General features: G+C 43.4%; 1 protein-coding gene across 1 annotated transcript in view; it reads left to right on the forward strand.

Annotated features, from left to right (window-relative positions):
• plxna4 (plexin A4) overlaps positions 1–13,672 on the forward strand; it is a 199,726-nt gene that overhangs the window by 132,606 nt on the left and 53,448 nt on the right. Inside the window, exons 6-7 of the mRNA XM_079294703.1 lie at positions 9,889–10,012; positions 13,235–13,388. Of these exons, the coding sequence (XP_079150829.1) occupies positions 9,889–10,012; positions 13,235–13,388 (278 nt within the window). The remainder of the gene's footprint in view (positions 1–9,888; positions 10,013–13,234; positions 13,389–13,672) is intronic.

A 13,672-nucleotide genomic window follows, 5' to 3' on the forward strand; every position in this document is an offset into this window, starting at 1 on the left:
AAAACTACAGTAAAGCTTAATAATGCATAAAATCCTCTCGTGCTTGCCTCCGGTTCTGTGATCGTCCAGGAGTCTTGCTCAGTTGTAGCTTGGATTGATGAACCTGACATCACAGAATGTAGCCGAAGGGGAAACGAAACGAATGTCCATGAGTGAATGACAGCATTTTGATGCTGGAAGCCCACAGGGTCAGTCTGCAGTGCTGTTGAGAAAAAGGACAACAGATGGGATTTCTTTGTGAATTATAATGTAGTATAGCTTTGTTGATATTCAGTGCAATGCTGTCTTGTGAAAAGCACTTTCCTGGCATGGCCAAGGTTAGAGTAAAAATATGAAAACAGGCCTCCTGCCTAGTATACTGCCTGCAGACCAAAGGCTTAAACAATGCATCTTTAATAACGTAGAGCAAAGAGGCCAAAGCACAAGGAACTCTCAGGATTCACTCACACTCTCCCACACTTATGTGTGCTGGTGGGAGGGGTGCTGAGTGGAAGGATAGCATGCAGTTCATCTTCAAAGTCTTCTTCCAGATAGTTTGTTGTTCCCAATCAACCTTGAAATCACCTCACACACACACACACCTACACACCTACACACACACACACACACTCTCTCTTTGTCTCTCTTCCCCGATCAGCATTGCCTTTATTTACTCTATAGATCGGTGAGAGGAGCTGTTAGAGAGAACACCGGGGGAAGAGGAGAAAGGCAATCAATAGTACAGGGGAGGAAATCAACAGGAGTGTGTGTGTGTGTGTGTGTGTGTGTGTGTGTGTGTGTGTGTGTGTGTGTGTGTGTGTCTCTGATAGCAGCCATTGTCCTTGACAAACACTGACTGTTCATTTAAAAAGGCACATGTCTTCGTTTATAGACATGTGCTAGTATTCATCCGATAAACTGTCTATCATGTCTGCCCCCACAATGAAACTTTGCATCAGTTCTTGCAGTGAGTCTTGCCACTGAGGCCTCACCTGTCAACCAAACTGTCTTGGCCCGTCAAACTTGCTCTCTTTTCTGCTGAGATGCACGACTTATGCTAATGCCTTTCAAACTTGGCAGGTGAAAGACATTTTTCACTCATATATATATAGCCCCCCCCCCCCCCATTTCATCATTCCTCTATTCCTCATTCCCCTATCAGCTATTTCACTACTGACATTGGATGTCCCTGTCAACCACAGGAGACCATTATATTCCATTATATTCCATTATATTCCATTATATTACATTATATTACATTATATTACATTATATTCCATATTCCATTATTCCATCCTACTTGAGATATATCACAAGACTTGGTAAGCGTCACAGACCATTATGATAAATACACCTTCAAGTCAATATTCTATTGACAAAAGTTGTCGTTCCATTCAGCAAAATGCTGCCATTTTGTGTCTTCCTGTTTTTTTTGGTTGTTTTTTTTTACAGTATGACACGAGTCTGATGTGGCATATTCCCTTTTCTGTGTGTTTTCCATCCACACTTCAACCCCTCCAAGTGAGGAAGGGGCGCTTCTTCAGCGGGCCAATATATGCCAGAAATGTTACAGCGACGTTTCTGATATGTTACCACCCCCAATGCCAGTCTGTCAGCTGTCAGTTTTTTTAAGTAGTTAACTAAGCTGTCAAACTCGCCTGCCGTGCGTGACAGCCAGACAGATTGGAAACCATATTTGGAGAAGTAGCATTGTCGAAAGGAATGTCGACATATTGGGCACGGGTGTTGAGAATATCTCACATTACTCTGTGATATCGCTGTCAATTTGGAACAAGTGGTGCTGATGTCGCAATATCTTCACATTGATGATGGGTTTAACGTATCTCAATCTCTGCTTTTGGCTGCGGTATGGGGTTATAATCACAGAGTGCTGAGACCGTTTTCTCTTTCACACTTTCCAGTTCCAATGTGCGTTTAGGTGCATTGTGCCCTATTGCACATTTCTGCTCGTGCATGTGTGTGCACACATGCGGTTTATGTGTATTCAGAGGCATGTGTGCCAATAAACAGCATGACTGTCCTACTCCTTGCTGCTTTGCTCTCTTCCTCCAAACGCTCATAAACATCGATCCCTTCTTCCTGAAGTGGAAAGGAATTGAATTGGAATTCTTTTCAATTGTGCCGCTGACCACAAGCAAATGCCTTTTCCCAGTTCGTTAGATGAGGTCTGTCTATACAATCGGTAATAAACATCTAGAGGTAAACTGTGATGTCTGAAGATGTCTTTCCCAAGACATCTTCGGTGCTGTCAAACAAATAACCTTTTCAGAGAAGAGAGAGGGAAATCTAATTGGCAGATCCACTGTATGTTCTCTCTCTCTCTCTCTCTCATATTAATTCTGCACCGCTGCTACCTGTCGCTGTGTTCACTGTCATCCGTTTCCTCAGTGTGCTCATGTGGTATGCCACACTAATGCGAATTGAACTGCAGTGCCTCAATTAGCATGCTACCAAGGGCTCGTGTTTGGTTGCGGCGACCACGAGGCTCTCCCTGGAGATTGCGGTTAGTGCTGTGAAACACATTACTGGCATAGAAAGGAATTGTTTACACCAAAAGAAAGTTTTTCCTCTCATGTTAGAGTGAGATCTAGCATTAGGGCAGCTCTTTTCACTGGCAACATTGGCTGTGAGCTTTTAACGAAGGCCAATTTAGAAATAATGGAAATGTCACCCACTTACCGTCACAATTAGTTCATTGTCGAAAGGAACAGCAATGAGAAAAGCTCCACATATCCAAAATAACATCTAAAGGTTAATTTATTTATGATTGACAAACTTAACGACATGCAAATATGACAATACACTGCTCAGCCCAGTATTCCCAAGTAGAGGAACTGGATTTGGTATTAAACAGTGCTAAAAATGACTTGGTCGACTCTGGAAGTTTAATTTATTCAAAGTTGTTTCTTTGATCTTGAGATCCTTGCATCCATGGCACTTGCTCTGATGCCTGTGCCCAGGGGAGGATGGCCGTCCCCTGAGTGTGGGTGACTGGTTTCATCCCACCACCACCTCTTGCTGCATGCTAAGGGAGGTTGAGGGAAGGGAACAAGGCCAAGAAGTGACAGGGGCATCAGGACGGAACGGTGGGTTGCACCTCCCAGTTTCCTCTCAACTGTCACCATCATTGTGTGAAGAAACGCACACACACACCGATCTACCTAGCCCCAACACACATGCTCCAGTACATAGACAACCGCTGCACGCCCACCTTTAAGTCTGGACCATTGCTCACTGTCACCTGTTGTCACCCGACCACCCACTGGGAAACACAGACACTGGAAAATGGACACGCACACTCACAGTGGGGAAGGTGTCTTGCTTTTCTCCGGCAGAGCATGAACAGACACAGGTAGTGACGTGAGACAGAGACGATGAATGAGAGATGGCTTGACAGTCAAAGGACGTGAAGATATATGGAGATGTATTCCATTCGATGAGGGCGAGTGGGACAATTGAGAAAGGGAGGTTACATAAATTCACAGGAGAGAGCGGGGGGGGGGGGGGGGTGAGAAATCGTCCAGTGAAGAGCATGAATTAAACCCTCGGAAACAGGTACTCTACTTGAAGATATGAGCGTAAACACACGCACACATTGGGTTCATCCTGACTATGACAGAGAGCACCACTGGGAGTACTCGTACCATGTTATATCTACAGTAATCCCCACTGATCGTTCAATATTAATATCAGATTGCATTGTCACGAAGATTACCCACGTATGCCGAGACAATAAAATGTCGCTATGAATCCATTATTATAAATTTACTCATGTGACATGTAAATATTTGAGTGTATGTTAAGTGTTGTCTCGGCTAGAGAAGGCACCGTCTAGACATGTAACATGTATTCTTCCATGTTTATGGTAGCATGTTGCTTTTGTTTCATGAATGTGAGGTCAGATTGTGTTTTGATGTAATAAATGCACAGGAATGTATGAGCTGTTTGGAGACGTTCCAATGTTAGCTGGTACATCCTGCATTCTGGTACGTTCTGCGCTCACATGCAGAACCTGTGAGCAACGGGGCAAGATGTTGGCATTGGAAGCATTCTGGTTTCTGTTTACTGTCCCAAGTAGTACTGACCAATCACGTTCGAGTCAACAGTCGAAATGTGGAAAGCCTTGCCCCCAGAGGCTGATCCGTCGTCAGACTGATAGCCAATAGGACTGAGATCGCTCTTAACGTCAAAGCTATCACATTTGTTCAATTGTCTCATCTTTGAATACAAAGAACGAGCAATAGAACTGCTATTTCTTTCAAAGTAAATAAGTCTTTACATGTAATTAGGTTTTATTAATCAGCAATAGTGTACTTAGCTGGATGATTAAAACACTGTAATGACAGTAATGCCCTTTCTGCCCTCTTTTGTGTCAACACAAATACTCCCCAATTGTCTAATTTGTGTTTTCAGAGAAAAAATGATTTAACAAAACAAAATTATTCAATAATTTAGGGAAACAATTTATAAAGCTAATTTTGTAAATGACATCTGCATGTCACAACACTCTTTAACCTTCATGTCACACGCGCACACACACACCAACATACACCAACGTATGTTGGTGTATGTTGAGCCAAACAAATAGAGTTGTTTAACAGAGAACCTGGCCTAACGGCACCTTCAGGGGCAGCAGTGGCATCACATCTGCTCAATAAACAGCCTCATATGTCAGCAGCACCACCCCACTGTCAGATAGCTCTGCCGGGTGATAGTTTGTGTGTGTGTGGGGGGGGGGGGGGTGAGAAAGATGAAGGAAGTTGGTGGGACAGCTTCTGACAGCTGCTAAAATTGTGTGTTGGGTTGTGAGGCACCAAACCCCATGGCAGAGAGAAACAGCTGTTCCAGGTTTGCCCACAGGGCCAGATTGAATCTGCTTATCATCCTCTATTCTCATGTGGGTTGTGTGTGTGTGAGACAGTAATAGAGGATTTATGGAGGTTGTTGGAAATAACATGTGCTTATAGCCATAATTTATTCAAATGTTTATGGAATTTATGGATTGACGAGATCAGGCTCTCTCACGGTGTGTGTGTGTGTGTGTGTGTGTGTGTACATCATTTTATCCCATATAGCTTTGTACCTGCAAACTCTCAGCAGCGGTGTAATTTTCCGCTCAGCCGGTATTCTTGCATTGGTAGTACGTGAAGGCGATGGCTCAGAGATTTCTACTTGCGGGCAATTTCTATGTTTTTAGGTATGAGCTTATGAGAGATGCACGTGTGGTGTGTTTTCATTTCTGCGTGTGTGTGCGTGCGCGCATGTGTGTGTTCATTTGTGCGTGTTTGCAATGCGAGTAACAGGGTCATGGCCAGTGGGCCAGGTAATGACTCTCCCACCGGCCTCGCCATGCGGATTTCTGCTCTGTGGGTCGCCGCTCTTAATGATAGCACAAGGAGGCACACCGACTGTTCCGCTGTGTTCATGGGTGGCTGTGGTCACATGTAGCCAGGCTTGATGTGTGTGATTTGACTGGATCTCTGGCAGAGTAACGTACAGCCTCAGGCTATTAGTGTGTATAGCATTCCATATAGTGTCTGGTGATGCATGGGTGGTATGGTAATTGGGTTTCAGTTGTACTCCAGAGTGCCTTTGTTGTGCATTGATTTACCACAAACAGCACTGTAGAGGCAGAAACCCATGTGTAGTATAATACAAATACTTAAAAAAGTATTGTAATATCACTGCGGGAAGGTTTAGTTTTTATCGGTTTGTGTACGAGAATATGCAACGACACTTTGGTGTATATATACATGAATGAATGAATGAAATTTATTTATAGAGCGCTTTTCACAGATATGACATCACAAAGTGCTGAACAGCAGAAATTTAAAAGCATAAAAAAACCACATGTATATACTTGTTGACCACTTATGCGTCTGATGCTTGTGTGTGTGTGTGTGTGTTTTCACCTGTTTGTTTCCTCCAGTGACATGAGCACTTGATGGAGCTGAGAATTGCTGGACTTTGGCTTTCGGGGAATTTAATAGCTTTCATTCCCCAGCCTGTTTGACCTTCTCTGTGGCTCACATTAGATATGCATTACTCCTGAAGTCTCACATGGCCAGATACATCTGCACCCTCTCTTTAGTATATTCTTTCTCTCTACGCTCCCCTGAGCCCTGCAACCTGCGCCCCACTGATACTGGAAACTGAACTTCATAGCTCTTTCTGAAGTTCCTCCTTTCATATTTTAAATTCAAATTTTCACTTTGTACGTTTTATTTAGTCATTTATCATCTGCACAGTTCATACCCAAACTATGAATCAAAGGTGAATGGTTGTCAGTGATGTTCCTTTTTTAGTTTAAAGGACACCTTTTGTAGATAAATCACATGCATGCTACAGATCTTGCTGTAAATTAGACACGTTTGTATTCATCACTCGCTGGTGATTATCGATACCGTTCAGTCTGTGTGCACAAACACAGAACAATAGGATCATCCTGTATTGCAGTCAATGAAATCATCTCAAGAGCGATATGATAAATGTTGTGCGATAATACATGTCATCCACGAGGCCAGCTAGGTTTGAATGCCTGTGACCGCCTCATCAGCAATGATTGCAGAGGCTAAAAGTCCTCGGTCTCGCTCTAATTGTGTCGCCTTATCAAAGGCCGGGAGAAACAAGAGTACAGATTAGTTTCCATTCAGGGCCAATCTAATCCATTCAGCTCCCTCTCTCATAACGTGTCATTGCCAGTCACTCAAACAGCTCGGCACAACAGCGGTGTTTTCAAACCAAATGAATAGATGTTTGCCATCTAATTCTCCACGAAAAAACGATTGCCCCAGTCAGGCTTTTTATGACTGTTATTTGGAATCTGAATCTCTCTGATTTCTAGGGTCCTCTAAATACTCTATTCACTGATGTTTACAAAGGGCGGGATTGTTTCATATTGGTACAAACGATGCAATCTGTTTTTTCTTTCGAGGTCTGTCTGGATAGTAATTGAAAACAATTATCCAGTGCTTTGCTCTGATAATACCCAGCTCCTTACATCAGCTAAACCACGGATGGCATTATCTTCAATATCCTTCCACTGAAGCTCCAAATCAGCCAGAGCGGCGAACATAAATTCCCCTTCACAGGGGTGTGGACATTTCGATGAATCCAAATCAATATATGTACATGGCTTACACATGGTGAGAGATTCAGTCAGGATGCAGGAGCTCTTCTTAAAGTGAAATACTCGGGACGTATTTTCTGGTGTATTCAGCAGAATGAACATAAACGTCGGGGTATGTCCGAAAAAGGAATTCAACTTGTGTCAGTGATTGAAGAATTGTTTGCACACAATGCAAGAGGTTGCATTGGTGTATATATATATATTTTGCTACAGTGTGCTGGTAGATGATGAAATGCTACCAGAAAGTCCAGTTGGAGGCTTCGCAAATACCGAAACACCAAACTGTAGTCCGTTGAGACAAATGTTGTTGTTGTATAACAGTGTGTTGTCGGATGGCATTGCATCAGAAAAAGTTGTCTTCCCCCCCCCCCCTACTGGAATGCCCTTTGTTTTGTAAGTTCAGCCCACTCTGCACTGCGCCATTGCAGTGATCTCAGTGAATTGAATGAGAAAACCTTGCGTGTTTTGCAGCAGTGTCATTGTCCACTCCTTAGGGAGACGGAGACATCCAGAGAGAAGAAAAGGCTTCCAGCTGAGTCACAGTCTCTGGACGGTCCGTGTCTGGGATGTGGAAGTTAATAAATCAACCTGTTTCATCCTACCCAGCATGTCTGTGACCTTCTGACTCTGAGAAAGAGATGGAACGTACAGTCCCTACAGGGCATAATGACATCTTCATAGATACACAGAGGCCACCCAGGTACTGGCAATACATTTCACTGGCTTGCAATACCGCGTCTATATATATATATATATATATATATATATATGACATTTTAAATTTAGTCTGTGAAGGAAATTTGTACATTGAAAGCTGGCTTTGCAAAGTAAGTCTATATGAAGTCAATGCTATGATATATTGGTTCCATAAACACAGGGCATGATGGACCTGCCCCCACCCACTGAAACGTTGTCGTCTAATGGTACAACATGCTTGCAATATCAAATATAACATTGCATTTGTATAATACACTTAAAGATTAAATCTTAAGTGAAGTACAATATGAGATCCCTTGTTTTTACATGTGGATTCATTTGGTTTGGATGTGTAATCTGGGATGATGCAGCTGAAGGGCCAAACACAGACACACCAACGCTCCAGTGAATAAGGAAGTAGTAATTCCAGAAGGGGTTGCAATTACTGGTCTTTTCTTTGGATTGATGGTCTTTGTTGAAGTTGAATTTTCATGTCCGCTTCACATTTGCATAACAAGCTAAACAAATTTTCCCCCGTCCACTTTTTAGAGCAGATTGATACACCCTCTCTCATGATTAGGTATTAACAGGCCCCAGTCCAGATATGCCAGGTCTAATCGTTGCATTCATCATCTCATGCTGCCTCATTAGTTCTAGTTGGCTTGTAACTGTATTGCAGATGATAAAACTTGTGGGCTGCAAAATTTCACCGGAGTAATTATGTCTCATAAAGATTGTACATGGACTCACACAGATGAACACTACCCTAAAATGTCTCCCTGTATTTTTGCCATGAATTTTGAGTTGGCAACCAGCACAAAGAGAAACCTCAATATAGGAATAACAAAAACACATACAATGTCCTGCTTAGCATCTGTCTGCAGCTTTACTATCCGCCGGTGTGGACAACAGACCTCTGGGTGTGAAAGGAAGCAAACTTGTGTATTTTGTAGGTGAAAGTGTGCATTTGTGGATTTGTTTGCCTGGGGGGTGCGTATATCATGTGGTCTCCTTAAATCAGTGCGAGAAAAGGAGGAGCAGACAGGAGTGATGGAGAAGCACAAAGGAACCCGAAGAGATTAAACCCCGACTCATACCGGCTTAGCAGTCAAAGCGTCACACAAAGCAAACAATGGTTGCCTTCCTTTAAATCTTCTCTCTCTCTCTCGCTCTCTCTCTCTCGCTCTCTCTCGCTCTCTCTCGCTCTCTCTCTCGCTCTCTCTCTCTCTCTCTCGCTCTCTCTCTCGCTCTCTCTCGCTCTCTCTCTCGACACCCTGTGGTGTTTCCAGGTTGTTAATGTACAGAAAGTTCTTGTCTAAACCAATCGGGGATTACACTTCATGAGGGGATTAGATGAGAACAAGAGTGTGTGGGTTTGTGGGAAGAGAAGCAGAGACTGTTGAGGTTATATCACATTTCGGGCGGATTGACTTCTCACTGGACATACATTTATAAACAACTCCGGGCTTCATCAGTGTTTTGTCTTTCACTTCCGCTGTAATAATGCGTTTATAAACTTTCTAAAGTGTTTGCAGTTTACCCTGCAGTAAGTCGAGGGATACTGTTTGGAACAGGAGCCAGTAAATTCCTTTAACAACACAAAGGGTCCAGTCCTCCCAACTGCCCAAACCACTGTTGGACTGGATTAGACCACCTGGTTCGGTATTTAAGAGGTGGAGGAATCCATCCCTGCCCCCCGCCAGCATCTCCACCTGCACTTGGCATTGCCCATGAATGCCAGTCATTAAGACGGCATGACAAAGACGAGGCCTACCTCTTTCCCAATGGAGCGGCTCCACTTCCACATATAGAGCAACCATTGTTTTAAATGCCGCTGCTCCCCGCCCCTTGGAGACCGCGTCTCCATTCACCGGCCACTGTAGCTAGTACACTGCCAGAGAGGAAATATGATAAATGTGTCTCAGCTCCGTCTGTCAGGGAGCGGCGGGACATTCTCTGTTTCCCCCAGGCGACCTGGTCAGGTTACGAAGTTAATGCATGTGTGTGTGTGTGCGCATTTTTCATTCTTGAATAACACTCTCGCTCTTGTGTTTTTTTCCCAGGTGCACCAGAAAGGAGAAATGCGAGCGCTCATCAGAGCCCCGTCGCTTTGCATCAGACATCAAGCAGTGTGTGCGTCTCAGTGTCCACCCAAACAACATCTCAGTGTCCCAGTTTAGTGTCACGGTAAGTGGACAGAAGCGCACCACTCCCCATCTACACTGAAAGAGAATCAATGACTGCTTCTCTAAAGGCTGTGCACAGTGTTTGCCACGCCATACATTTCCTCTCACGCAATTACATATTCTTTACTCTTTAATTAATTACACTGCCGGAGCCGATTTCCCTTTTCGAAATGAAATAGGTAATAGTTGTCATTTCCTTATTGTGTTGTTGTGATGCTTCGTTCTTGTTCTATGAAGTATAGACTGTTTGTCAATTAGAGGATTTAATATATTTCCCTTTCAATAAGGAACAAACACTTCATTCACCAAGCATTTATTTTAGTGGCGCTGTATTGCAGTAAACAGTGAGGCTAGCTCAATGTGTTGCGCGTGAGAAAATCTTGTCTGGCAGATTGACAATATCACACACTCAAGCATAATTTGTAATGCGACGTAATTATGCTCTAGATACTGATTAGTAGACAGTGTTGACTCTCTAATCCTGCTTTACATCATTTCACTGCCTGCCAACATGCATCCTTCAAAATCCTGACCTCACGACTAACAGCCCCGTCCAGTGAAATACTCTCCCGAAGAATGTCAACAACCATAAAACGCACACAGTTTAACTCGGCTGTGTCTTTTGTGATTGTTGCCAACGAAATGCAACAGCTGCGATACATTGGGAACAAAATATGTCTCTGCAGAGAAATACAAACGTTTGTTCGGTCGTTGTTTTTACTTTGTAACTCCTCCTTTCAGCGGATTCTGTGTCTGTCCACGCTTATCTGTTAGGCGAGAAGGTGATATATGTCATTTTCACTGATATGGTTAAGGTTGGTTATGTTTGTGTTGCATTTTAGGGGAATAAATTAAACAAAGACCCGTGGGGGTTTCCGTGGAATGTTATAAAAAGATGTTATGATAATCCCTGTGACCTAAGTGATGTCCCATTTCAATACCCATTTCCCGTATGGTTTGGAAATGGCTTTGCATCGCACAGACTAAGTGCCTAAATGTCCAATATGATTTGCTAAGGTCAAGCCTGAATAACTATTCTCCCCCCGTGTTGCTCCGAGGGTCACATGAGAGGTGCTGATTTTCTGAGGTACACCTCTGCATCGCACGGGTGATATTCATGGGGTGTGTCTGGGTGTGTGATGTTGCGCAACTCTGATCCTTTAGGGAGTGTTTTCCCAGCGAGCAGGCTTTACCCAAAGGCTGTGCAACAAATCTCCCATCCAACTGATTGCAGGGCAGAGGATTCTGCTAGACAGACAGGGGCTCCTCCTCGACCTTTGTTGTTCAATATTTGTTGGGAAGATAAGCCAAGAATGAAACGGAGACACTCCACTGCTGAAATCAGAACCATTTAAAGAAAAAAAACAAATTTTCTTTCACAATTAATTCTCTTTGTTTATGAAAAGTGTCTTCTGTTGTGATATACGCTTCGGGAGGAACTGCCTCTGTGGCCATACATAAGTTGTTGTTTTCAACTTATCTATTCATTTAAAGTCTTGTATAACAGCTGTACTGTCTCACTCAACACAAATAGAATCATGACTGAATTACAGTGGCATTTCGTATTTCTGGTTGAATGGCTGTAAATAGACTTTACATCAAAGAATGTGTAACTGATTGAGGGGGTACTTGGTAATGTAAGTAGATAAGTTCAATAATGTTCGTCTCTACAGTCTTATTTCCTAGACTGAAGAATAAAAATACTTCTTTTTTTTCACCGTGGCAACATGAACAGCCCGTCATCACATATCCTCCAGATTAGACATGGTGTTTTGTAAACTACAGGAGGGCATTTGTGCGTGTGTGTAAGTATGGAGGATCTTAAAATGAATAGGTTATTGTCATATTTATGCAGCCCTGCTGTGGCTAGACTTGGCCATGACCACTCTACATGTAATTGAGGAAACTCGAGGCCTGGCTGTATTCCCTCCTTTAAAGAAAAAAAATGATTTCAAGCCAGAGAAGAAGTAGAAGGTGAGAGGTAGAGTAAGCAGCGCGTGAGATGGAGGATGTGTAAGAAGATGGAAGCCCGGTCGTGCACTGTCCATCTTATGTGGGAAGCTGTGTATCTGTTCACACCCACGCCACTTTCTTTTCATTAAACAGCAATATAAAAACAGCGCAGGTCAGCCCTTCTCTGCCGCTGAGGCAGCTTTCAGCCTCACATCACAAGTGTACTATGGACTTGCCTCAAATCAATGCCCAGAGCAAGGCCTGCTGCAGACACGCTTTTCCATCATTATGTATATTCTGGTCTTGACCCCACTCCACCTGGCTCCAAGACCCTCTTTCTTTCCCTTCTTATTCAAGGACGGGTTGTTTTTTTTGTTTTTTTTCCCTCCTGCTCCACCTGATGCAAATTTTTGCTGAGGCGCAGAGAGAGCGCTGACGCAGCATTTTTTCAAATGAAGCGGAAAGATTTGCATTCTCTAAGTCACAGAGAGTCCACTTTTACATGTCCAGGTGCCTACATGCTCACCTCAGTCTTCCTGCTATTTCTGTCCTCCTCCTCTTCCAGATTCTCCACTCATCTCCTCAACCATCCACTTAACTTAACTCGCTGCTGTTATTCGGCATATAGGAAGGTAGTAGTGCTTTTGGCCATCCGATATGGCTTTTTAAGATGACACTGATTCTAGTTTTAAGTTAATCTACATCTTACTGCATCAGAGTGTTTTGTTATTTCGATGTCTGGGCAGGATGCATCTGATGGCTGTTCATATGTTAACTTCTCATTCAAGAGTCTCCCAGTGGCTCCTTTGGCCTCTGACCACCCTGCGGATGGATCATTACCCTGTGCAGAACTTGCAGCTGTGCTTCTCCTCAGCAACATTGGGATATAGTCCTGTTTGAAGCGCACATTGGCTCCAAAACTGGTGTGGGAATCTCTGCAATGTAGTCACAGTTGGGGGACAAATCTAACTTATTCATGCCACTTGGTCTTGCCTCATCAATTCATCAATATCAAAATGATGATTGATTTTCGCTGTGTGCCGTTACCGATGTGAAGTCATTGAAACTTAACTGACTCCTCCCTACAGTACATGCTGTTTTCTCCTGATATGGTTTACCATAATATTAGAGCTGCTAATCACTGCCATGAGATCATTTTTATTTCATTTCTTATTACAGCCCAGGCAATTGCTGTAAAGAGAATATTTCCCAGAATATTGCAGAGAATGCTGACAGAGTAACACACCTTTCTATCTTCCCCTTGCTACAGTTGGTGTTGGAGGCCCATAATGTCCCAGAACTTTCTGCGGGTGTCAACTGCACCTTTGAGGATCTGGCTGAGATGAATGGCTTGGTGGAGGGAAACCGGATCAAGTGCTTCTCCCCCGCTGAGAAAGAGATGCCACGGATTATCGTTGACAAAGGTAAGAGTGGAACGATTGTAACTTTTTTTTGGCCAGAAAGCCACACACTCAGGAGATCAGGAAATATATACGATACTCTTCAGTCAGAAGCATGCTAGTGCTAGGTCTAAGAGTGTTCTTTGCATTTTTGTTCTCCTGTTGCCATCAGTAACTCAGTGGGCCTTGGAGCTCTGCCCTAGGACATGTTTCGTAATTGAATGAACATTAGGTATTCGGCTGCTGTGGGATCTATTCTCTACCCTCACTCAAAGTGGATATGCTCCGGAGGGAGTGATGGGAGTTAA

This window comes from Melanostigma gelatinosum (genome assembly GCF_949748355.1).
Source record: "Melanostigma gelatinosum genome assembly, chromosome: 22".
In the NCBI taxonomy this organism is placed as follows: domain Eukaryota; kingdom Metazoa; phylum Chordata; class Actinopteri; order Perciformes; family Zoarcidae; genus Melanostigma; species Melanostigma gelatinosum.